Here is a 26,316-nt window from a genome sequence, read left to right as displayed (position 1 = left end):
AACACTAGATAAAGTAACTGAAAAGAAGGATTTAGGAGTCATATTTGATAGGAAGTTCACATTTAGTAGTCACATTGACTATATAGTTAATAAAGCTTATAAAATGTTGGGTTTTCTAAAAAGGAACACTAGAGAATTCTCCGATTCATATGCTCTTAAATCTCTTTATATGGCTTTTGTGAGATCTACCCTGGAATACTGTTGTGTGGTTTGGAATCCGTACTATGCAAATCATTCATTGAGAATTGAAAGGATTCAGAGAAGTTTCACAAGATATTGTTTTTTTAAGCTAAATTGGAACATTATTATGCCCGCATATAATGTGAGATGTTTGCTTTTTGGTATGCAAACGCTTGAGGTCAGAAGAAAGTATTTTTCTATTATGATGATAAAGGATATAGTAAGTAGTCATATTATGTGTCCTTACTTGCTAGAGCAAATACAATTTTATTTTCCCAGTAGAGGCCTTCGTATAGGTTTTCATTTAAGGGAGACTTTTTCTAGAAGTAATTATGGTAGAAATGTACCGATTATGCGTTGCATCAGAGAAACCAATGCTGTAATTGAAAAGATAGATATTTGTATGCACAGTTCACGAGAAACTTTTAAAAAACATTTAATGTTAATTTTGTTATTTAATTAATTATTGTGATATATACATATGTCAAATTTATGTTTTCTGTACTTTTTTTTAAATATTTATTATATATCTAAGTTACTATTTTTTCGTTATTTTTATTTATATTTATGTAATCTAAAAGAGAATGTTAATCTCAGATTGATTGATTAAATAAATAAACTAAACTAAACAGTTATGGCTTTGAAGAAAGCCTCAAGATTCATGTGGTATCAAAATGACCCATTAAATTAGCCTAAGTGTGTGTTACTCCATTACGGACAGCCACTTTAACCTAACCTACCTTTATTTGATTTGTCTACTTTACCGCTCTAATTAAATACTGGATAAGCAATGGCTTAAAACTGACATCTCAACCTCTAAAGTTTGTAAACGGTTGTTAAAGGTTTACCAATACTTTTTATCAGGGTTTCCAATAAGAGCGCTACAATTTTTTTTTTTTTTTTTTAAACAAAAACGATATCTAATATCAATGAAATTCTTTATTCCTGTGAAATTACGTTCGATGGAACTCAATTGCAGCAGTCCAGACGCTGAACCCAATTTTCGACGGTTTTCAATCATAAATCAGTCGATACTGCTACAATTTCATATTTCATATATTCGTACGAAGTTCATTAATCGTCGCTGGCTTGTTGGCATAGACCATAGGCTTGACGTATCCCCACAGGAAATGGTCTAGCGGCGTCAAATCTCACGACCAAGGCAACCAAGCGACTGGATCATTTCGTGAGATAACACGTTTTCCAAACTTGGTTTATATAATAAATTGTTTGTGACATTCGCTGTGTGGCTTGTGGTGCCACTGTTCTGCTGGAATCTCAAAGTCCATATCATCCGATTGAGGTGAAAAATATTCGGTTATCATTGAACGGTAGCGATCCTATTTTACAATAACGTGCCGGTCTTGATCATCATTTATTGCTGAAGTACGGCCCAATGACGCTGCTCCCGCGCGCCGGTCCATAAACCTCATCAAAGCGTAATTTTTTCAGGATGCAATGATGACTTATGGAGTCCGTGTGGATTTCTGCCTGACCAATACCGCATATTTTGTTTATTGACGAAGCCATTCAGTCAGAAATGAGCCTCATCGCTCAAAATGATTTTCGTTGAAAATCCATATCATTTTTAAGGTATTGCTTACCCCAATTCACGAACATACGACACTTGTGGTGGTCAAACGGCTTTAGTCCTTTCGTCAATTTTATCTTGTAAGTATGTAGGCCAATATCTTTTCGCAAAATTCACCACAACGACGTCACAGAGATACCCAACGATTGAAAACGACGACGTGTGAGAGACACATTCGGGCTTTCTGCAACTGAGGCCTCAGCGTGCACTTCTTTGTCTCACTGGCACCGACGCATTTTGTACTGTGTCTGTGGATTGAAATTTGTCCACTAGATGCTCAATTGTTGATCTGCTAGGACGGCTATGACGACCATAAATTGGAAGTAGCGCTCTTAACGTTTAGGCCACTGACTCCGAATTTCGGTAGTAAATTTTCATATTTTTTACTAGTTGTTGGCTTGTACATCTTTAAATAATTAAATGGCAAACCTTACTGCAGAGAATTGTAAAAAGAGCGGCAAGAAATATGGCGTCGTTTGCTGTCCCTGTCGCTCTACTTTTGTAGCGTACCTATTGAAAAACCCTGTATATTATTCATATTTTTCTCAAGAACTAATCAACTAATTTCAATAATTTTTCTGCACTAGCCTTTATACTCTCTCATTAATATTTGCTGATCAAATTTTTTTTGTTTTTTTTTTTTCTGATTTTTAGAAAATAATTAAAATAGTTCATAATTTTTTTTTAAACTTGAACTTGCATACTTTAGACATTTTTAAACTAAGACTGGAAAACTGTATACATAAAAATTAATTTAAAAAATCGCTTAAGATATAAAAAATAAAAATTTTAAAAAATTAAGGTTTTTTTTAAGAAAATAATTTTTTTTGCAGGTAGATTTTTAAATTTGTAAAAACATATTTTTAAATATACTCTTTGGATGCATGAACATGAACACGTTCGTGTTACGCAGGCGTGCACTTTATTTTATTAGCACTGCAAATCTTTTTTCAAAGATTCTTTCACGGAAGGTTATTCACATTTTTCAGATTATTAAAAAAAAAAATTAATAACAATTAATTCAAAAGTATTGCAAAATAAGACATATTTTATTTATACAAAACTATCTACACTTAAAAAAGAATTTAAAAAAAAAAAAAGTTTCTTTGTGTGAATGAAAAACAAAACATTTGTTTATACGTTCTATATACAGAGTCGCATATTTTGATCTTCACCTGTTTTGTGTATTTGGCTAACTGAATGAATGAAAGGTCAAAACCTAAATTGCATTTCGGTTCACCTTATCTACTAAAAATTCTATTTTAATCCTTCAGTAAACAAATTGTCTCAATGCCAAAACTATAAAATACTTTAGACTTAAGATAAATACACATCTTTTCTAACATTTTCTAAGTAGGGGAAGAATTGGTTGCATTTAATATAACTATGCATTTTGCATTTTGTAAGGTATTAATTGATCTTTTTGCAATTATTCAATAATGTTTAGATGAAATAAGGCAGTGCGACTACAGTGCAACTCATGTATTATTACGATCCATCAAATGTCAAAACTGATAATTTTTAAATATTTTATTTAAAATTCGTAATTTAGAAAAATTGCGGTGGGACAAAAATTGTTTTATCCAAAAACACTCTATAACTTTAGGTTTTTTTGTAAAAATTTTTGGGTTCAAATGGACGACTTGTTCGCAAGAACTTGCTTGTATATCCAAAGAGTCTGTTTGAAAATAATTCCTGTATTTGAGAATTTAAAACTGTACTTGAAAAAAAGTTTGTTTTCAAAAATTTAAATTACATATTATTTTGTATATGTTTTAGAAAATCGTTAGAGGGGTTTTTTAAAACGAATTTTGTATATGTACATTTTTTTAATTCCAGTTTAAAGATATTTTTAGTACCTATTCACTATTTAGAGCTTATTTTTAATTAATAGTTAAAAAAACTTAAAAACAAAATATGGTTCCATGGTAATATTTTGCTTAACCCAACTTAAAATACTATACCTACATACATATATCTCAAAAACCTAACTTTATATTCTAGATTATTTTTAAACAAGTCGAATTTTTGTGTTCCACCAATAAACTACTTGTTGGTTGTGGCGGCACTTAAATCGTCTGTTTACATTTATTTTAAAAAAGTTCTGCTTTCTAAACAAACATTTAGAAATAAACCGTTTCCAACCTCGTTTCCTTTGACAAAAAAAAACTTGCCAGGCCACTGATTATACGAAATCACCACCACCCATAGGTTTTTGAATTTTAGTTATATCTTAAAATTAAATACAGTCAAACTTCCTTATAACGTAATTCTCGCTATAGCGAATTTCATAACGAAATTCTCTTTATAAGGAACTAATTTTGAGGCCCAAAAGCAAAGTTGTTTCTTTATAACGAAATGAAAATTTTAAAATTTGAAAACAAAGTTTACTACGATTTGTGAACTTCCCGCGATAGCACAAAGCTTCGCTATTAGAGAAGTTATCGATGATTGAAAAGGTTAAAAGGAAAGAAAAGAAAAAAGATGTTGCAGACAAATTTGATTTATCGTTTAATAAATTGTCGACAATTTTAAAGAATGAATGCTATGTTTTTAAGTTTGCCGAAGAAAGTTCAAATAGAAGCCAACAAAAACTAAGAAAAACAAAATACGGTAATGTGGATAAAGCAATGTTAAAATGGGTGCAGATAAACAGGAAAAGGAATTTACCACTCTCGTGCTCTGTTATCAAACAAAAAGCTATTTTTTTTCTGAATCTTTGGGGCAGCTTATTTTTAAAGGCAGTATTGGATGTCTGGATAAATTTAAAACACGGTAAGCTAGTTAATTACTTTACAACGTTTTGTTGCCTGAAAATGTTTTTAACATGAACGAAACGGGTCTTTTTAAATGCCTTCCTCAAAAAACACTGGTTCTTAAAAACGAAAATTGTCACGGAGGAAAGAAAAGCAAGGAGAGAATCAACTTAATGGTTGGAAAAATTTATGAAATGGGACGGAAAGTTTTATTTTTCTTGATAACTGTCAGGCGCACCCACCCATGGTTCAGATTCATTTAAAGGCAAAAAAAGTTGAAATTTTCTCAACGAATACAACATCAATACTCCACCCAATGGATCAAGGGCTGATTCTTATTTAGTTCCATGATGAAGACTTGGTTCCATTGTCAACAATAAGATAATTAATAATCGAGAACAATAGTAACTTTAACAAAGTTTTACCAAGTGGTGATTATCCTCTTACATTTGACGATTATGTTGCAGTGGATGCAAATGTTGCTACCATGGAGATTCCTTCAGACAAAACTACTTTGAATGTTATTACATCTGAGGATGAGGAATTTATTTGAAAAAACCAACGATGTGATAATATTTTCACCTTACTAAATTGGAAGATTTTTATAATAAAACAAAAAAAAAATCAAAACTGTTCATGTGCTATAGAAAATTGATATATTTTTAATAAACAAATAAACAGACATACATTTTTTTAAATTATTTTTTTGTATCCTTTTTTTTGAAAATATAAAAGAACGCTTGTTAAATTTTTTTATAAAACTTCTTTATAAATCTTTATAACGAAGAAATTTTTTGTATCCTTGAAGGTACGTTATAGAGAAGTTTGACTATATTTGTTGCCAGATCTCGTTTACTCAAGCCCGTTTAACAGTCGTGGTTAGGTTGACAGTTGGTGGAGGCCATGTTCGTTTTTTGGTGTCCGTTAAAAGATGTGTTCAATAACAATATAGCATAAGACATTAGGGCTATAGATCGTTGACATCGGCAACAACGACAATTTCATATCAACAAGACGAGCAACCGGAGTAGCCAACTTTACTATAGGGTCCGCCAAATTACTTTTTTTGTTTAAAAATGCTAAAAAAACATCGAGAGTAGCTTCGACTTTGTGGCACGTAGCGCCGCCGTCCTCTTGAAACGAAATGTTACCAATATCCCCCTCTTCAAAAACGGTCGTCATTGACTGTAACGACCACTCGTTGCTTATTTTCGAAGAAAAATGGCCCAATTATGCATCTGGACCAAAATCCACACCAAACTCGTTTTGGGTGTATCGGCTTTTAAAAGTATGCGAGCGGGTTTTCCTTGCCCCAAATTCTACAATTTTTTCTTGTTTACATACCCGCCAAGACCAAAATGAGCTTCATCTGAAAAGATGATTTTTTTTGGCTAAATCGGCATCTTCTCTAATCGTTGTTCTCAGCGTTGTTCAAGCGTATACGCAACCATATTCGTTCAGCGGAAAGATAAAACTAATTATTTGTCAAATCAGCCATGAGCTAAGCGTTACCATTCATGAAATAAGCAATAGTTAAAAAAAACGTTTGATACGGACCCTATACATGCGAAAAAACTTGCGCAGAAAGAATTTTTAATATTATACAAAGACAGTGCAATTTAGAGCTTTGTTCTCTTGCTTGTACGAACTAACCGAAAACAACCTTAAGACCCAAGATCAGTTTGAAAATTGGATGTTCCGGATGAGTCACTTTTATGTCTCGTGTTTCGTTGCAGCTGTTGGAAAGAATAAATATCACTTTCACTTCGAGTTTTTTGCAGTAACGAATGCTGCAAAGCAGGGCTCAATGATGGTTGATATCACCAATATCGACAATAATCAATGAAGCTTTTGAATTACTGTCGCCAGGAACCTTCGTTTCTTAGCTTACAGCATAACATTAGACTCTGCTGGGTATACTAAGTCACAATGATGTGCCTGGGAACAAAAGAACTGACGAGTTGATGAGATGACAAGGGTATAGGTACAACACAGGGCCAATCCCTTATAGACTCGTTTATAAAAACCCATCCTGTAAACTTAAACGAGTCATTGGTAATTATATATTTCAAGAACCCAATGAAAGATGTTGAAGCCTCGAAATCTGTTGCATTGCCAGGAAACTATGGCCCAAATTCGACAAAACTAGGATCCGCTCGATTATGCCACTAAAGAAAAAAATCTCTACAGTTCCTTGTGAGCATAATAACTGATCACAGCCTGTTAGGTTACCATCGGATGACATGTGCAAAAATTGCAGTTATGAGTAAGAGCATGAAGATATAGCCCACTTCCTATGCCACTGCCCACGACTCTGTCACACTACAAACAAACCTATCATTTTCAAAGCTCTTTTTTGGATCCAATTTAAAAGTCTTTAACTTGTTTTAGGGACAGCACGCCCAAATATTCAAGTTATATTCAAGTATTGGATGAATGAAGGCTTTGTAAATTGCAGCCAGATTAAAAGGGGTGACAAATTTCTTGCACCGTGCGTCGTCGAGAAACCTAAGCACTAATTTCCTGGGAAGTGGCAACGGAAATGGGTTACGCTTAAAGGACAGGAGTTAGTATTGAGTTTTTGGAGCAATTAATTCCAAACTATTTATAATTCCCCATTGGACAATGCTGGTGAGATTGGAATTTAATGTTCTAAGGACAAGGACGTAATTCTAACAACGAATATGAAAAGCTTAAACTGCTGCCCTCAACGAAACAGCTTAATGGATTAGAGGTGATAGACAAAAGAGAGTCGGAGCCAAACGGAGCCCTGAGGAACATCAACCTTTATTTTATCAGATTCAGAAAGACAGTTTCTAGTCAAAAGAAAAAGAGAGTCATCAATACGAAAAGCACGCATTTTCGATAAGAGAGCTTAGTAACGAACTCTATCAAATGCTTTTGAAATATCAAGTGCATATTCTGAGTGCCTCCAAAACGATGTAAACATTTGTTACACTTTTCGGGGATATAAGCCATCAATTCAGCGGTGGACATATTGCTATGAGAGCCATAGTGCCGTTCATTTAGAAGCTTTTGTTCTTCGAGGTAATTCTTAACCTGATAATTAATTAGAATCAGAACCTCTATGTAATTCGTAGAAGGTTAAGTCTATTTATTATATTGGAGCTAGATGGAGAAGTTTGTTGGGTGAGGCCCTAGTTCACACAGGACTGTAGCGCCACCTTAAGTAAGTAAGTTAAAATCTATTTGAGATGTAAACAAAAATGCAAAAATTGAGTGATCCATAGCGAAGAAAATCTTCTAGATTTTTTATTAACAACCACTTCTGCTCTTTGCATTTTGATTACCACTTTATTTGCTCAAAATGTCTCAAATACTTCTCCATTGAAAAATAAAGACGCCAAAAACCCCTAAAACCCACTTTGTTTGCAAAAAAAAACACAAAAATGTCCTTCAATTAGCACTGTTGCTCGCCTCCGCCATCGCCGCCGCTGTCACACCGGCGGTTGAAAAATTAATTCAAAACTTCGTTACGACTTGTGTATTGTTTATATTCTTTTTGTATCTCAATTTTTCTTATAGAACACATTTAAAGAACAATAAATACCAACAACAACAAAAAATATCTATCACCATGATTTTAAGATACTTTTAGGTTCTTATATATTTTTTGTTGTACATATTTTATTTTATCTCATTTGAGATTATTTAAAAGTATATTTTCACATTTATTTTATTTCATTTTTTCGTTCTTTTGCCATATAATTTCACAATTCTAATTTTAAATTATTACAAACACCTCTTTTTGCGTTCGTTCGGTGTCGTTCTGAGCCCGCGTAGAACAAAAATATTAAAAATTTTCTTATTTTACTTTTTTTTTTATTTTTTCGTTGTCTTTTTGGGTGCGAAGGAACCAAACACGAAGCTATCTTCGTATCTATTAGATACTTTTTTCTTTTTGTTGGCCAAGAGAGAGAGACAAAAATTGCATAATAATTTTTAGCCTAAATATCGGCCCCAAAGCAAATGAAATTGAAAACGTCCATTATATAATGAGCATGACAATAATTAGAATTTTTCAAAAATAACGATCATCTTTTTCACAGTTTACAGCACCAACAAAATTTTGATTTTGAAAATTTTCAAAAAATAAAAACATACCATTTGATGATACGGCAAAAAGCATAAGTCCTAGAAGGACCCAAATCGACAACCGTCCCATCCTTTTAATTTTATTTTTCTTTCTTTAAAAAATTTTCTTTGAAATTCAACACCAAGAAAATTAGAAACACTTCACTTGGAAAAGGTCACGATTTCCTCTCTCGATTGCTGCATGAATGGAATTTTTATCGTCGCGGTTTCACTAAAATATTTAATAATTTTAATTTAATGTTTAAAATTAAAAAAGGAACATATTTAAAAATATTTAAAAAAAAACACTATAAAATCAAATTTAATCTTTATTTTATAAAAAAATATTTATTGCATTTTTATAAAAAAAAGTATTTCCACTACCGCAAGGGTTTCAAATATTATTTTTCTTATCGTTAACGGTAATTGGTTTTTACGGTCGATTATTTTATTTATGAAGGTATTGATTATTTCCTTAATAAAAAAATTATATATGTTGGTATTTAAAAAAAATAAAATATTTTAAGTATATTTTTAAAAATATACTACACTCGAACTCGCCCGGTCTAAACTCAATTCGTAACAGGGAAAGCTAACGAAAATTACCTTGTGACCGCGAAATATCCTAAAACATCGACTGGCGTACGCGTACTCAACGAGATGCGACTTTTTCTCAAAAAGTTTTCGAAAATATATATTTTCGTTTTTGAAATTTAAATTTTCTTCTTTTTTTTTTGTTGTTGTCATGATAGTGCGCTCTTTTCTCTCACATCATGATCAAGATGATGATCTTTTTATTTTGTGGTGTTGTCGCTGTTGGGTGGTGATGTTTTTCTGTCACTTTTGTGGGGACTTATTTTTGAAGATAATAATAGAAAGACAGAATTGTAGAGAAAGCGTAGGTCTAAGCGGTTTTTAGGTGGATGATCAGAGAAGAAAATCGTAGTATTTTTTGGTTTTCGGTTTGGTTTTTGAGGTACTGGCTGGCAAACTCAGCTGCTGTTGAGAAATTTGCCAGCAGACGACATTCGAATTTATTTTGTTTAAAAAAGACAAGAAATACGTAGGGATCTATATTTAATTTATTTTATCTTTTTTAACATGAGTTTGAGTTATTTGGCCAACAAAGTGTCAGAATGGTATGTCATAATGTTCTAGTTGAGAGAATTACAATTTAAATCGGATTGTACACTTTGGCCTCAATTTGTTTTTTAAGTATTTATCGAATTAGTGTTTTTAGATTTAGGTAGGTTAAGGTTGAAAATTAAAGGGCTTTTATTTTAGTATTTAGTGAATAAAGTCATGAAATGAGTATAGAGCTTCGGAAAGTTGCGTTTTGTATTAAAATATTATTGTTTGGCTCATTGAGAAAAGAATTGAAGCACCTTGAATTGAAAATTTAAGAAATTTTAGTCTATCAATGAAATATTTAAGCACTATCTCTTCCTCCCCAGTACCGAAGTCAAAAATACTCATACAATAAGGTGGAACTTATTGTATGTTATGGACCGCAAAACAATTGTAGATACAAAAGAAAAATTATTGAGAACAAAATAGAAATTGAGATGAATAGTTTTTGACGCTTTTCGACAAACGTGTTTCCTCTTTGATTCCTACTAAAAATATTGAAGTTTTATTTTCACTCAGAATAGATAAGAAAAGTTATGATGTCTTGAGATACATCGACACAAATACTTGTTTCTTATAGCTCAAGGATAAATAGAGTGTTGATTTCTTGGTCTCTTAATGTGTCCAAAGTTAAGTATATAAGGCAAGATTGCCAGAACTAACAATATAGACAGTAATGGCTTATTGTCTAACAATCGTATGAAAGAAGGAAATGGATTCACTATAGTTATGATAGCTTCCTCAAAAGTACAAACATTTAAAACTCAGCAAAGCAAATGAAATTAATAATTACAGAAACTCTCGTTGGAAATCTCCTTTCCTCCTTCGAAAAATCAAGTAAACCTTTTTGGAAAGTTGATAAGGTTATAAAGAAAAGAGGTTCAAGTATTCCACCTCTCAAATCGAATAAACAAATTGCTAATAACGGCAAAAGATAAAGCAAACCTATTAGCTTCAAATTTTTCAAGGAATCATGAAATAACTGCTCGTTTTGGTGACGACAGTACTTCTACTGATGTATCACATACAATTATTTTTGTCTCACAATCAAATGTCAAACAAAGCTTAAAAAATAAAAAGTGCCCTGACATGAACGGTATAAGCAATACACTTTTGAAATCTGTCCCCTCTCAGGCTTTCGATACCTAACTTTAATTTTCAATGCTGTCTTAAATTAAGATACTTTCCTGGTAAACTAAGAGATGATGCTGTCAGCTATAGACCTATAAGCTTACGAAGCTCTATAAGCAAGTTAATTGAAAAAAATAATCAAGGAAAATCTTGATAATCACCTCACTGCGAATAATATTCTGCCTGATTATCAATTTGGTTTCAGACCCTTCCATAGCACCAATCACCAAATTTTGAGAATTAAAAACCATGTAAAAGAAAAATTTTGTAGAAAAGAGTCGACTGCCTTAGTACTTTTGGATATTGAAAAGGCCTTCGATACGGTCTGGCACGACGAATTGATTCACAAACTTGTTAAATTTACCTTTCCAATGGCGACAGTAAAAATTATTCAAAGCTTTTTAAGTGGGAGAAAATTTTTAGTAAAAGTACAAGACAATTTATCTTCAGTACATATTATTCCATATGGAATTCCTCAAGGCACAGTACTTGGTCCCACCCTCTTTAATATATTTGTCTCCAATTTACCAAATCTTGGAAATAATGTTGGTATTGCAATGTTTGCTGATGACACGGCTATTTTTACATCGGGCACTTACTTTCAGGACATCTGCAATACGTTGCAAGTGAGTCTTTCTTCAATAGAGAAATACTTTTTTAAATGGAAGATTAAAGTAAATCCTTTGAAACGCAAGTTTTTTGTTTTACAAGGCGTCGAAGATCTTGTTTTCTCCCAAATAATGTACAACTTCGAATGAGCTCTGTTAATATTGACTGGTCCGAACATTCTCGATATCTTGGGGTTATAATAGACAAAAAATTCAATTTTCACAAACATATATCTACAACTATTGACAAGATAAGTCTATATAAAAGAATTTTGTACCCATTAATATGTAGAAGTTCTAAACTTAGTAAATAAAATAAAATTTTAATGTACAAATCAATTTTCCAATCTATCCTCTTATACGGTGCTCCTGTTTGGTACGATTGTGCCAAAACTCACAAACTTAAGCTTCAAACATGTCAAAACAAAGTTCTTAAAATGATGCTTGCTTTACCATGGTGCTATTCAACTTACAGGCTTCATGAACGAAGCAATGTCAATCTTTTGGATTTCCTTATCGAAAATTTGACAAACAAATTTTATGTAAAATGTTCCTTCTCTGATAATGAACCGATTAAATGTCTATCTCCACCATAAATTTATTACATATTATGTTTTTTAAATAAATAAATTTTATGTTTTCGATAGAGTGGGAGTTTTGCAATATTAGTTTTTAAGAGTTGAGTAAGGGTTTTAATTGTAGCTTTCTATTGAATAATTAATATTAAAATTCATTTACAACTTATTATTATTATTATGTTAGTTTAAATCTATAGTTGAAAAGTAAAATGTTTATCCTAAATCTCTAAAAATAGAATGTTCTTTCTAAATGTAAAACAAATAATGTATATTGCTACTTAAAGAAATAAATAAATTATTATCGTTAAAAGAAAGATTTTTGTTAAAAAGTGTTGTCAGAAACTTAATTATCGAAATGACATTTAAAATTGCCAGATTGCGCTGCTTAAAACTTCTGAAAATTTTACTAATAGCTGTTAATTTTTCTTTGAATACCAATACCTTAGTGAGAAAAGTGAAAAAAGTTCAAGTTTGCTATGAATTCCTGCAACACCTATATTCGACGGACCAAATTTATACATGACCAAAAACTATGTACAAAAATACGATAAAATTTTTGGTCATTAGTAAAATAAATAAGAGGAACTCTTTATCTTCCTTGGTTTCTACGCTCGTTGTCAATGACACTTCATTTGTTAGCTCCTTAGAGAAAGCTCATCTCTAAGCAGTTTACCATCAGTTCAACGCAGTAAGTGAGTGTTATGACTCCGCCTGTACTTGAGTTTGTGATTCTATGGGACCAATCTTTTTTTGCACTTATATTTAACTTGCAAGAGTTCTACAAGATCTTAATACACATAAATCCACTGGTCCAGATGGTATATCCGCTATTGTTCTGAAGACGTGTTCTTCAACGCTTGATTAATCTTTTTCATCTACCCTACTCCTAAGGTCTTGTTCCGAGCGGATGGAAAACAGCATTTGTCTGGCCCATCCCAAAAATGGTGAATCTTCCACACCCCCTCACTAACGATCGATTGCACTTACGTTCCTTCTTTTCAAGGTCATGGTAACAGTAAATAATAATCAGCTTAAGATATATCCCCAAGAACGAAGCCTTCGTAATGACCGACAATACGGCTTTCCACTGGTGACCTCATCGTTGATCTCACCGAAAAGTGGAAAAAATATTTACACCGTTTTGGAGAAAGTAAAATTATTGCACTTGATATTTAAAAAGCATTCAATAGGGTTTGGCATCAGACTCTGTTATCGGAAATGCGTGCTTTCGGATTTCATGAATCACGCCTTCAATAGATTAGTAATTACCATTCGTATCGTTCAATACAAGTAGTATCTTTGAGTTCACGTCTGAATGCCAAAAATAAATGCTGGTGTACCCCAAGGCTCTGCTTTATCTCCAACACTCTTTTTTCATTTTTATTAATGATCTGCTGTCTTCAACTTCTAATTCAATACATTGTTTCGCTTTTTATATTCGTTTTCAGACTCATATCCCTCGAATGTGGAACTGCAACAACAAAATATGATAAGCTCATTAAATTCCGACGTAAACAACATTTGGAATAAAAACCTGATTTGAATTTAATGCTTTTTTCACCCAATGTTAAAGCGAGGTATACTCCCCTTGCCATTATCCACGGATGACACTTCAATATGTCAATATGTGTCAATATTCTCAGTATTTGTGTCACAAAAAATTCCGTTAAGTGTTTGGGTTTCCTTATGCGATGCAAGAAATTGTAGCTCACCTTCTGGTCTGGCTGTTATCCACAAGGCTATTTTAACGATTTAAGCTCTAGAGAAATAGCCACCTGCATTTGAACAGTTCAACCGTAAGGCGTCTAGGAATGCTCATCATTATACCCTCAAGCACAACTTCAACCGTACTGTGAAATAATAATAATTCGTTCTTTAGCTGTACTACGCGAATGTTGAATGCCTTAGCAGACTCTCTCTTTCCTAGTTCTAGCACTCCCTTTTGTAGTGTTCACACTTTCATCCCCTTGGTTGTGCGCTTAATATAAACAAAAAAACAGCTGTGATGCTACCCACACTGATAACTTCCCATCCCGTCTGTTGATTTGTCTTGCTTAAAATTTTGTAGGTTTTCGTGTTGGGTTAAAATTTGGGTTAAAAAAGTTGTCAGTTGAAATATTTTAGTAGTTTTTTTTTAATTTTTACAAATTGGATAAATGAAAATAATTTGAGGGACATCAAGAACCGAACATCAATTTTAACCAAATTTGGGCCTATTTTTCGTAGAGTTTATTTTTTATGAAAAACTGTTGAACTGTTGGATTTTTATATAAAAATTACTGAATATCGAAAAAAATATTTTCTGTGAAGTAAGATAAGTTTGAAGCCAATATTTTTAATTTTTGAAAATCTATTTGAGTTGAAAGTAAATTTTTACCAAGTTTTAGTATTGTTTTTTTTTAGAGTTTTATTTTTTGTAGAAAAACTGTCAATTCGATTTTTTTCAAAATTTTATTGAATGTTGAAAACAATATTTCTTATAAGATAAAATTAGTTTGAAGACAATATTTCAAATTTTTGAAAAGATATTTGAGTCGAAAATCATTTTTTACCAACTTTTGTTAAATTTTCTTTAGGATTTTAGTTTTTTGTACAAAAACTGTCAATTCGATTTTTTTCAAAATCTTACTGAATGTTGACAACAATAGGTTTTAAAAGATAAAAGTAAATTAAACCCAATATCTCAAAGTTTTGAAAAGGTATTTGAGTCGAGATTCAATTTTTACCAACTTTCAGTAATGTTCTTTTAGGTTTTTATTTTTTATAAAAAAAACTGTCAATTTGATTTTTCTCAAAATTTAAGCAGAAGTTAAAAACGTTATTTTTCGTTGTACAAAATTGTTTTGGAGATGAAATTATTTCTTATTCTTAAAATTTTCGAGTTGAAACATTTTTTTTCTGTTTTTTTTTTTTTTATTTATAAAAAAAACGTTAATTTGATTTTTTTCCAAAAATATACTTGCTTGGTATAACGTTACAATATATCATATACAATTAAAGTCAAGTCTCTGGCGTTATTGGTTCGTGAGATATTTAGGGTAAACCAACATTTTCATCTTTTTTTACTTGCGACATATATGTACACATAGGAACTATATGGCAAGTTTTGCATTCGTGCGAAATTTCGAACTCGGGATTTTAACCAAACATGATATTACGACATCAGGTCTGTTTTGTCTGTAAGTCCACGCTCCTACAGCCTAAACCATTGGATTGAGTTCAAACTTGAAAGTTAAGATTTTCATTTTTTTTTCAAGATCAAAACAAACAGTGTCATGTCATGAAAAAGTGCTTTCTCAAATTAGCCGTTCGGATTCGGCCTTAAATTGTAGGTCCCTTCCATTCCTGACAACAGTACTCGCACACAGGAATGGTTGAGAGTTATAAGTCACTAGGCCCTGGTTCACAACCGACTGTTGCGCCACCCCATTTGATTTTTTTTTAAAACAAACAGTGGTCACCAAACAATTTTTTTTGGTCAAAAAGCGAAAATTCGAATTTTCTCAAATACAAAACGATGTATTTTTATCAAATTTTCTATATAATTTTATTTTTTAAATTGGCATCTTTTGATAAGAAAACCATATTTTTGAATTCCTCAGGAAAGGTACCGCTCATTGAACCGTTATTTTGTTTTTTAATTTTCTTAGCAATTTATGAACTGATTTAAATAATTTTGTTTTGAAAAAGCTCTTATATTTCCTTAACAAATTTTTGAATTTCAAAAGTACAATTTTTTATTTTTTGGATTTTTATAAATATAATGAACTTTTTTTTTCAAAATTCTATATCTCAAAAACGTGTCAATATTTTTTTACGAAATTCAAATTATTAGCGTATATTTACAATCACTAAACAACTGCATGCATTTTATATCTGTTGGGTGTTCGGTTTCCCCATACTAGAATAAAAAAAGTTACTTAAATCAAAACAAAATTCTTACTCAAACTTAGTCCCTCAAAAAGAAATTTTCAGGAATATTTCTTATATTTCTTATATTTCTTAAATATTAAAAATACAAACCTTATTTTCAAACAAAGAAATAAATAATCAAAAATATAAAATATAATAGGTGCAAAATCCTCTCCTGAATCTGCCATTGAATAGTTTTTGATAAGTTTTTTGGCGTAGGTTTTTCTTATCAAATGTCAAAAAAAGGAAATAGATACACCTAATAATATCTGCTTTACATTATTGGAGTCATAAACTTACTAACCTGAAACAATCTTTTACTTGAACTAAGCCATCACTTAAATATACGATTGGAACTAGAAACTCACAAGTTTGTCAAATCCCCGATGATCCGCGTTGCTTGCTTTTTTATTCAATTTACATATAAGCATGTTTTATTATCACAAATATAACTAAATCAACCTTTTTATTCTGTGTGTGTTAAGATTCGATTGTGGAAAAACCACTTTAACCATTCTAATCTTAAACAATGTCTTTAGTAACATTATTATAGTTCTTTGAAATTTCAAATGCCGCCGCGGCATTTTTAAACGGTATTTAAAAAAAATGTCCACGCTGCGTAAATAGTAGGTAACTTGAAAAAGAAATAAACAAAGAAATTAAATAAATAAGTTAACGCAACAATAATGAATGCCCATACTTCAATTCTGTCAACAACAATAATAATCAAAAAAGTACTTTTCCAACATCTTTATAATAAATAAATAAGTTTCTCATTTTATACCATATACGTATTCAAATTATAGATTTTTGAAAGAATCTGATATTAAAAATACAATACAGTGATTCTAAGGTTTTTATCAAGAAAAAAATTTAAAAAAAACCACTGCTTAAAAATGTAATTATGGAATATTGTTCAAAGTGGTTTTTAACATAATCTTCCATCTGATAAATATTATTAAAGTATGTATGTAATCAATGGCAAAACATTATAATGAGTTTCTTTTTTTGATAATAAAAAAATTAGGAAACTTGCTTTTGAATTTTGAATTCTTTCTTTAAAATTTCTTTAAGGTAGTTCAACTCTCGATTGGGATTAAGAACAGACACAAATTTCACTTTTTATATCATTTATAAGATCTTTTTACATAGTTTCAAAAGTTCATAATAATTCACTGATAAAAATAACTATCCTGTTTATTATTTGAAAGATATTTAAAGAAACTGCAAAAGTCAAACAAGAAATATTTTTAATCAGTGCATTTGGTGTGAAAAATAAAAATATATTAATTAATTCACTGAACATAAGACATTTGGTCAAAGTCTTGTGAACTATTTTATTTATAAAGATACTTCATGGTTGTCAAAGAGTTCTTGTTGATCTTAGAAAATATTGTTGAAGTTTGATAGTTACAGAAATACATTTTTTTAAATTTTTGTTGTTAATAAGAATAATTAGTTTTGATTAACTTGTACTTACTTTAATAACAGAATGGGTGAGAAATGACATGATCAGGATAACGCTTAATACCAACTTTTAACTTACAAAATGCTAGCAGTACATGAGTGCTGAAGAAATTCCAAGAACTCAATAGCTGCTAAATTTAAGACATTTTAAAATATTGTTCCACAGTGAAAAGATGCTGTTGTCTTGCGTAATAATTGCTCTAATTCTAATTTCCATAAAATTACAGTTGTCAATTTGTACACAAATAACGGAAAATTTAAGTATTGCGTAAACTTAGAGACACCCCCAACATTTTGATTAGAAATAATACATATTTGATTTGGTTTAAATAATAAAAAGACAGAAGTTTGATTGATCAAACATTAAGCTCTTTGAAATGTGCGTAAGCTTAGACAATTTATAACTGGCGCTTAGCTTAGGTTATATATATTTTTAAATTCTATCAAAAGCCTTTGTATAGGTTGATAACCTCAAATTTGAACAAATGTCATTTTTTGATTATGTTTGTTTTTAGTTTTTGTTACTGTTTCTGTTTTATGTTTTTGAAACAAAAATTTGAACAACTTGTTTCACATTGTTTTTAATTTACACAAATTTTAGTTTAGTATAAGTTTTAGAATCAATCAATTTTGATATAAAAGCGGAAAGAGTTTTAAAAATAACGAGTCATTTAGCCAAGTGAACTTGCTTGCTTTAAAATGGGTAAGTCGGATTCTTTAATAAATTAAATGATACATAAGTGTTATAAAATTAGTTTAATTTAATTTTATTAAAAGTGGATAATATATTTTATTATGTAAATATAAAAAAGTTAAAGTTCGAAAAGATTTATGGAGATAACTCTTGAGTGATTGTATCAATATAAAGAAAAAGATTCCTTGGGCTTAGATATATATTCTTAGCGCATAAATTAAGGATCTTAAGTTAATAAGTTTTATTGGTATAGCCACATTCGTCGGCTAAGGAAAAATGTCCATGTTCCATACTGTTTTGAACAGGCCAGCTGTTCAGGTTGGTGAAATCACTGACCACTAGGAGTTTAACCTTAATGGGTATAGCTTACTGCCTTTATTCTTTTCTCATCATGGTCTAGCCGTATATTTACCAACTTCTACCACAATATGGTCAGTGCACCAACACAAATTTTAATTATATGTATAAATTCACCGTCCAGAGGTGCATCATTCACAAGTGTTTTTTTTTATCGTAGCACAAGTCTGGATAGAAATTCGACTTCTAGCGAATTCGATGCTCTGTCTGACTCTTTCCAGAGAATTGTATCCCATTTTCCGCACAGTGAGATCGTTGTTACGGGTGATTTCAATGTACACAATTCCTCGTAACAGCGGTATTCTGGTCAGACAACATCCGAAGGAATATATGTCAAGATTTTTGCTGAGTTAAACCACCTGAATCAGTTAGTTGACGAGCCAACTTCTTCCTGATGTTGCAAGTCAGTCCGCAAACGCTCTAGACTTGTTTCTTATCTCTGATCCTAATAAATATGCGGTTAGTGTATTATCACCTCTAGACACATAAGACCATTGTGTCATATCTGCTGATTTCTCAAAAACCCCACAAGAACCATATGGCAATATGAGAAAGAAAACTGGAACGGTCTCAACAACTTTTTCAGGAACTTTAACTGGTGACTATGCTTCCTCGATAGTGACGTGTATTTCAGCGCAGATATGGTTACAAACTTCAAACAGGCTAGAAAGGCTTGTAATGGACAAATTCGACGCATTCAATTATGCAAGACCAGAAATTACGGCAAAAAAAACTACAAAGACCTAAAGGTGGTCGAAACTTCTAAAAGATGTGCGCTACACTACGTCATCGTCAGTTCGAATGACACTCGTTTCCAATGAAAATCCTTATGTAAGCTCGATTGATAAAGCCAATTTGCTTGCAGCACAGATTGCTGTTAATTTGATGCTGCCAATGAGTGACATGACTCCTCCTGTACTTGAAAGCGTAAACTATTCCCTGGGACGAATCTTCTTTTGCACTCGTACAGTTGCTAGAATACTAAAAGATTTTGACAATCACAAATCCGTTGGCCCGGATATTGTTTTGAAGAGTTGTCAAAACCACTACCTAAGCTTTTCCATCTGTCCTTTCTACTGGTCTCTTTCCGAGTGGATGGAAAACTGCACTTGTCCAGCCTGTCCCTAAAAAAGGCGAATCCTCCTCCTTTCTAAATATCGTCCAATTGCACTTACGTCCTTTCTTTCCAAGGTCATGGAAACGCTGATCAATTTTCAGCTTAAGAAATATATTAAAGAAGGGAAGCTTCTTAATGAGTGGCTTTTGTTGCAATAGGTCCACTGGTGATCTCTTGGTTTATCTCACCGAACAGTGGAACAAATCTTTACATCGTTTTGGAGAAAGTTAGATTATTGCACCTGATACTTCAAGGGCGTTTGGAAGAGTTTGGCATCAAGCCCTCTTATCGACAATGAGTGCATTTGGCATTGACGAAGCCATTCTTCGTTGGGTTAGAAATTGGACGGGTTCAAATCTGATATCCACAATATAAACGCTGGTGTGCCCCAGGGCTCCGTTTTGTCTTCAACTCTCTTTTTTGATCTTTTTCTGAAACTTCTAACCCACTACATTGTTTCGCTGATGACAGTACTCTCTGCATTTCATATTCGTTTTTAGATTCTCATCCTTGTTCTTCGGATGTGGACTACCAACGGCAGCGTATGATGAGCTCATTAAACTCTGATCTTGACAGCATTGTTCAGTGGGGAATCAAAAACCGTGTAGAATTTAATGCTTCGAAAACTCAATGCTGTCTACTTTCTACTGTCAAAAAAGCGTAACCCTCTCCAATGCCACTATCCATGAGTAGCACTTGCATAGAGGAGATTGAACAACTATCAGTCCTAGGAATGTGCATCAGAAACCAATTGTACAGTGATCACATATTTGACATCGCCAAAATTGCTGCTAAGTGTTTACGTTTTCTCCGATAATGCAAGAAGTTTTCTACCCCTTCTAATCAGGCTATTATTTACACAGCTTTTGTTCGTCCAAAACTTGAGTTTAACTCTCATATTTGAAAAAAGAGCTCTAAAAATGATTGGAGATCATTCTCATTTGCTTCCTAGAGCCCAATTTCAGACGTACTGTTAAGTACAGAGATTATTTCTTTAGCCGCACTACACGAATGCAATACTACAATATTTCCCACTTATTATAATGTGCAGACATTCAAAACCAATGTGCATCGCTTTCTCCTTTCTAATCCTATCCTCCTTTCCTAAAAGCTCGCACTGTGTTTAATCATTATAAGGGCATTTATAACCCCTTTAGTGCGCGCTTGATATAAAACAAAATTAAATATCCTTAAGTCAAAAATTAATACTTAATTCAATCGTCACAATGACAGAAGAGCCATTCGGATATCTTTAATAACGATGACAAATTTCATTTTGATATCTTTTTTGAAGGTTCAATTTTACGGCTGTAAAATTTTTTTAGATGGATAAGGGAAACCAACTAAGTTTTGCTCGAAAACCGCAACTTAGATCCGTGATAAGCTCCGTCAGGCTTATAGTTAACAATTTCGTTACATTATTGCTTAGTGGAGTGCAATGCCTAATGCTACCCTACGGTTAATATGTATACCAGGTGTTTTTAAATAGCTCCAGAACTTTAAAGTATATGATAGCAAAAATATTGCTCAAATAAATTTTGCGTTATTAGTTATTTTATAATCTAGTAGATAATTACACGACATTATAGTTATAATTATAACGGTCAATAGATTGGTCCAATTTTTAACTACTTTTTTAATAAGTCTGTCTTGAATATTTACTTTCAATGCTTCATTACTGCTAGTTTGTGAGTGTGAACTAGGGCCTCACCCAACAAACTTTTCCATCTAGCTCGGTCCCCAGCTAGATGTCTCAAGCTTTGCGGTCCAAGTTGGGTGAGGTCACTTAACACTTGTGGTAGCCACCTGCTTCGCGGTCTTCCTCTACTGCGTTGACAGTAAATCTGTCCGTACGAGGCTTGTTGGTGCTTCCTAACTAAGATATTTTTACGTGGTCAGGAAGTCATCCCAACCTGGAGGGCTAGATCCTTCCTATAGCTCCAAGGAAGGAAGCCGGATAAACCACTCCATATAGGCCTGGGGTCTGAATAAGTCATAGAAGCCCACTAAGGCGGTCACTAAGTAGTTCAACCTTACTGGAACTGTAGACGCCACCGTTGATTCCATCTCGGGAATTCCTCCGCAGCCATCTGGATAAGGAGAGGTGCCTTAGCGGAAACACCTCTCCCCTCCTCTCGTTTGCTACCCCAACAACTTTTCACTGGGGTTTGAACCTAATCTCCAGTTGAGGTACTATGCACCCGATGTTCACCACATGGAGGTGAGAGTAGGAGTTGATAGACAGAGGTGGGTTTTGAGAAAAATCTGCGGACGCTTCTGTCCTCATGAACATACTTTGTGAGTGTATACCAATGATTTAAAAAAAAACCCTATTAAAACCAATCGAGAGAAAACACACTAACGAGGGGCCAGGCTTCTGCAAAAAATTGATGGTTAAACGCGCTGTATGACAATTGTTTTTGGAAAAAACATCAACATCATGTTCATCAACAGGAATACTTTTTCGAACTTCTACTGTTTTCCGACTTTTTGTTCGGTCATTTGATTTTCCAAGTTCTTTATTTGGGTGATCCTAAGAGGTTCCGGCAAGTATGCCTATACTTACTTACTTACATATAGTGGCGCTGAAGTCCCGGTGGACCTGGGCCACAACCAACATACGTCCCCAGCCAGCTCGGGCCCTAGCTATCTGTCTCCAGTTTCTTACGCTAAGTTGGTTGAGGTCTTCAGCCACCTGCGTGCACCACCTGAGTCGCGGTCTTCCAGACCTTCCGGGTGGGAGCGTTGATGTCCATTCTCTCTACATGACCTAGCCATCTAAGCCTGCTAACTAGGTCAGAGTCGTTGTACAGCCCGTACAGTTCGTCCTTATATCTTCTCCTCCATTCTCCATTTATGCATACGGGACCAAAAATCACTCTCTCAAAGCATCCTAAGAAGCTCTCATCTTTCTTTGACAGGGTTCAGGCCTCAGCGCCATAAATGAGAACCGGAACAATGAGTTATTTAAGAAGCTCGACAGAGGACTTTACTTCTCCATTGCCTTCTAAGTCCAAAGAAGCAGCGATTTCCAAGAGTTATTCTTCGTTTGATTTCAGCGCTGGTGTCGTTGTCTGTGTTAATAGCGATGCCTAGGTAGACAAAGTCATTAAGTACCTCAAAGTTATAGCTGTCCATGGGGGCGGTTTGTCCAAGACGTCGTTGTTCAATGTCTTTTTTTGATGACAGCATATACTTGGTCTTGCAATCATTGACCACTAAATCCATCTTCTTCGCTTCCGTCGCAATGCTCAAAAACGCTCCACTGACATCAAGCTTTGATAGACCTTTAAAAGATTGTGCCTCTAGTGTTGACGGTTGAGTTTTGCACAATTCTTTTCAGAATGATATTGAAGAAGTCGCATGACAGTGCATCGCCTTGTCTAAAATCTTTTTTTGACATATGCATGGGTGAGATCTATGCCTATAGGTTGCTTTATTTTTTTCGGAAGAACGGTTTTTTTTCTATTCCAGAATTGCCATCTTTGTTTATAATTTGTTTTGAAAGACTAGATAATATTGGGTGTCAAAGAACCTTCCTTCCTTCTGGCCATAAACAAAGTGGTCGTCTAGAATAATAATATACATGTCTATTAGTATAAGGGTCGTTTTAAGGGGATTTTTTTAAAAGCCCTGATATTTGTTCAAGGCGTGATGGTTAGTGCGTCATGCCAAAGCTTTTAGGTTTAATCTTTGAAAGGGTACAAGACTACAAGAATTTTACTTCCTGCAAGGAATTTGTCATATCTAAGAGAGTAATTTTTGTCGTGAAAGGTGCCTTCTCAAATTAGAAGTTTTTACTTGATACAAAATTGTAGGTCCCCTCCATTCCTGAAAAGAATACTGGCATAAATAAATGGTTGAGAGTTGAAAGAAACTAGTCCCTACTTCTCTACGGATTGTTGTTACTATTTTACTAAATGTTAGCCTGGTTATCTACCTGTTTTGGGACACAAGATTACTCCTGGGACGGAAAGTTGATAAATTAGACCAGGTTTTATGTCGAAATACCGCAAGTGTAGCGTGTAAACCGTACCAAATAGTCACTTTTAATTGATGTTATAGTGATTCGTTAAAGTCTTGAAAATTTGTATTATTCCATTTAACTGAACACGAAGTGCCCTATAAACTTCGTTAAAAGATTTAATTTTTTCAAAGTAAATTTCAACACTTTGAAAGCCAAAAATTTCATATCAAGGCGAATCTCTGCATAATGTTGTTTCATGAGGGACTTAAATTAGCTATTGTTTAATGAAAACATACAAAAATATATGTTTTGTTCAATCACCAAACATTTAATATTCATTTATAACTATTTCAGCATACATTAAACTAATTCTCTCGACCTTGCTCCTCTTGGGCATCTCTACAACTTTTGCACAAAATGAAAGCACTGGCGTTGTAGTCTGCTACTACAGTAACTGGGCTATCTATCGCCCAGGAAAGGGAAGCTACACCCTCAATGACATTCCCGTCGATAAGTGCACCCATTTGATATATTCATTCGTTGGAATCGACCATAACTCCAAGGAGATCAAAATCCTTGACCAAGAGCAAGATATCAACAAAGGAGGTTTCAAAAAATTCGTAGCTCTTAAGAAATCGAACCCAACCCTTAAGACGCTTGTTGCTGTTGGCGGTTGGAATGAAGGCTCTGCAAAATACTCACAAATGAGTGCTTCGAAACAATTCAGGGATATATTTGTTCGAAGCATTTGTGCTTTGATGAAGGAGTACAACTTCGATGGTTTCGATATCGATTGGGAATATCCCGGAGCTTCGGATCGTGGTGGTGCTGCAGCTGACAAGGTAAATTTTGTCAAATTTGTAGAAGAACTTAGAGCTGCTTTCGATCGTGAACAAAGGGGTTGGGAAATCACTATGGCCACACCAGCAGCACAATACAGAGTCGATGATGGTTTTGATGTTCCAGCATTATGCAAGTACATAAGTTTACCAAAGGGTTCCTGAAGTTGTTTTATAAAATTGTGTAAATTTTCTTAAGGCTAATGGATGCTGTGCATGTTATGGCTTACGACTTACGTGGAAGCTGGACCGGATTCGCTGATGTCCACAGTCCTTTGTACAAACGGCCATTCGAAACAGCTGAATACTCATCGTTAAATGTACACGATGTCATGGGCTACTGGGAGAAAAAGGGATGTCCAGCTAATAAACTTGTTGTAGGAGTTCCATTTTATGGCCGATCTTTTACACTCTCCAGCCAGGGACAAAATAAAATCTTGGGTTCTCCAATTCCCACAACCGGTAGTGGATCGGCAGGAGCATACACAGGCGAAGGAGGTCTCTTGGCATTCTATGAAATCTGTGATCCAAGCCAGGGATGGACAATGAAATGGGATGATGTTGGCAAAGTTCCTTATGCGTACAAGGGTAACCAATGGGTTGGATTCGAAGACGTTAAGTCTTTACAATTCAAAATGGATTTCATAAAGCAGAAGGGTTATAAGGGTGGAATGATTTGGGCTGCTGATTTGGACGACTTCCGTGGTACTTGTGGATCAAAGCATCCCTTGGTATCGGTGATGCATCAAAATATGGTCAACTATAAGGTTCCCGGAACAACAAATACTCGCCCTATTGTAAGAAAATATTGTTATTGTTACTGTACATTACGCGGTCCTATAAATTATTTATTTCTTTCTATAGGCTCCAGTTCCTGCTCCAAGTAAACCTCAAGAACAACCTGCTCCTCCCAGCACTGGCAGTCAACAGAAGCCATCGTCACCTTCAGTACCAGCTAGTGTTGATTGTTCTTCAAGTCCTTATGCTGCCCATCAAGACTGTAGGAAGGTTAGTAGTTATTTTACTTCTATGGACTGATCGACTTATTGGAATATTTTACATTTTTGTTTTAGTTCTACCAATGCGTTTATGGTAAACCCGTTGAGATGAGTTGCCAGGCCGGTCTCACTTTCAATTCGGAAGTGTTTATTTGCGATTGGCCTCAGAGCAACCCCCGTCCAGAGTGCAGAGGTTGATAAATGGCTCCCACATACGAAATTTAATAACAAAAGTAGTACAATTTAATACAGATACGAGTAGTATAGGAAAAGTAGTAATGTTTTGATTTCTTGATATTTTTTTTTAAATACATAAAAAGTCTTTTTAACGGAATTTTTACGACGTTTGTTGTTCAACAATAGGATGTCACTTATTAGAACTTGACTAAAATCGAAGATTTTTATTTTTTTTGTCAATTGTTTAAAGGGCCTGGATTTTTAAAGATGCTCTTGGTTGGTTTATATTTGGGTATGTTAAGTTTATGCAGCCAGGCTAAATTGTGTCTCCATCCCCAGGTTTAATAAACTTTAATTAATTTATAAAGAGTCCTTCAATAGACCTCTGTTTTGAGCAGCTGTCAGAATTTGTTATCTGTTAAAATACACAATTTTTAAAACACCTGTATGGCTTTCTTAGCAATAGGTCCAAAGATTTGATGGTTTAGCTAACTGAACATTGAAATTAATCTTTACATGGATGCTTTTAAGCCTGAAATTCATAAAGTAAATGCTGGTGTTCCCCAAGGCTCCGTTTTGTCTTTCCCCGGCGGAAAATAAAATGTTTTAAAAAAGAGAAGTGTTAGAAACAACTTAAAAAATAGTTAAAAATGATCAGTTCCTAATAAGGGGGATTTTCAATTGTAAACATCGCGATTAGAGTTTTCTGAGAGCAAATTCT

The 26,316-nt window shown here is 33.5% G+C and overlaps 2 protein-coding genes across 3 annotated transcripts in view; one reads left to right on the top strand and one right to left on the bottom strand.

The window, feature by feature from the left end:
* The window catches only part of LOC129953978 (uncharacterized), a 29,185-nt gene extending 19,812 nt beyond the window's left edge, over nt 1-9,373 (bottom strand). Inside the window, exons 1-2 of one of the 2 annotated variants that reach the window (XM_056067548.1) lie at nt 9,229-9,373; nt 8,653-8,854 (exon numbers count right to left, since the gene is read on the bottom strand). In XM_056067548.1, the coding sequence (XP_055923523.1) occupies nt 8,653-8,713 (61 nt within the window). In that variant the 5' untranslated portion in view covers nt 8,714-8,854; nt 9,229-9,373. Of the gene's footprint in view, nt 1-8,652; nt 8,855-9,006; nt 9,194-9,228 lie in introns of those variants that run through there. The other variant, XM_056067547.1, reaches the window with a different exon arrangement.
* An 8,772-nt stretch (nt 9,374-18,145) lies between these two features.
* Nucleotides 18,146-25,752, top strand: LOC129939195 (endochitinase-like). The gene is made up of 5 exons (XM_056047114.1): nt 18,146-18,149; nt 23,936-24,557; nt 24,620-25,217; nt 25,285-25,428; nt 25,494-25,752. Exons 1-5 carry the CDS (start codon nt 18,146-18,148, stop codon nt 25,614-25,616), a joined length of 1,491 nt encoding a protein of 496 aa, XP_055903089.1. The 3' UTR covers nt 25,617-25,752.
* Nucleotides 25,753-26,316: the final 564 nt, after the last annotated feature.

The sequence above is a fragment of the Eupeodes corollae genome, chromosome 1 (genome assembly GCF_945859685.1).
Source record: "Eupeodes corollae chromosome 1, idEupCoro1.1, whole genome shotgun sequence".
NCBI lineage: Eukaryota > Metazoa > Arthropoda > Insecta > Diptera > Syrphidae > Eupeodes > Eupeodes corollae.
Note: the sequence above shows the minus strand (reverse complement) of the source record. Positions and strands in the feature narration are given on the sequence as shown.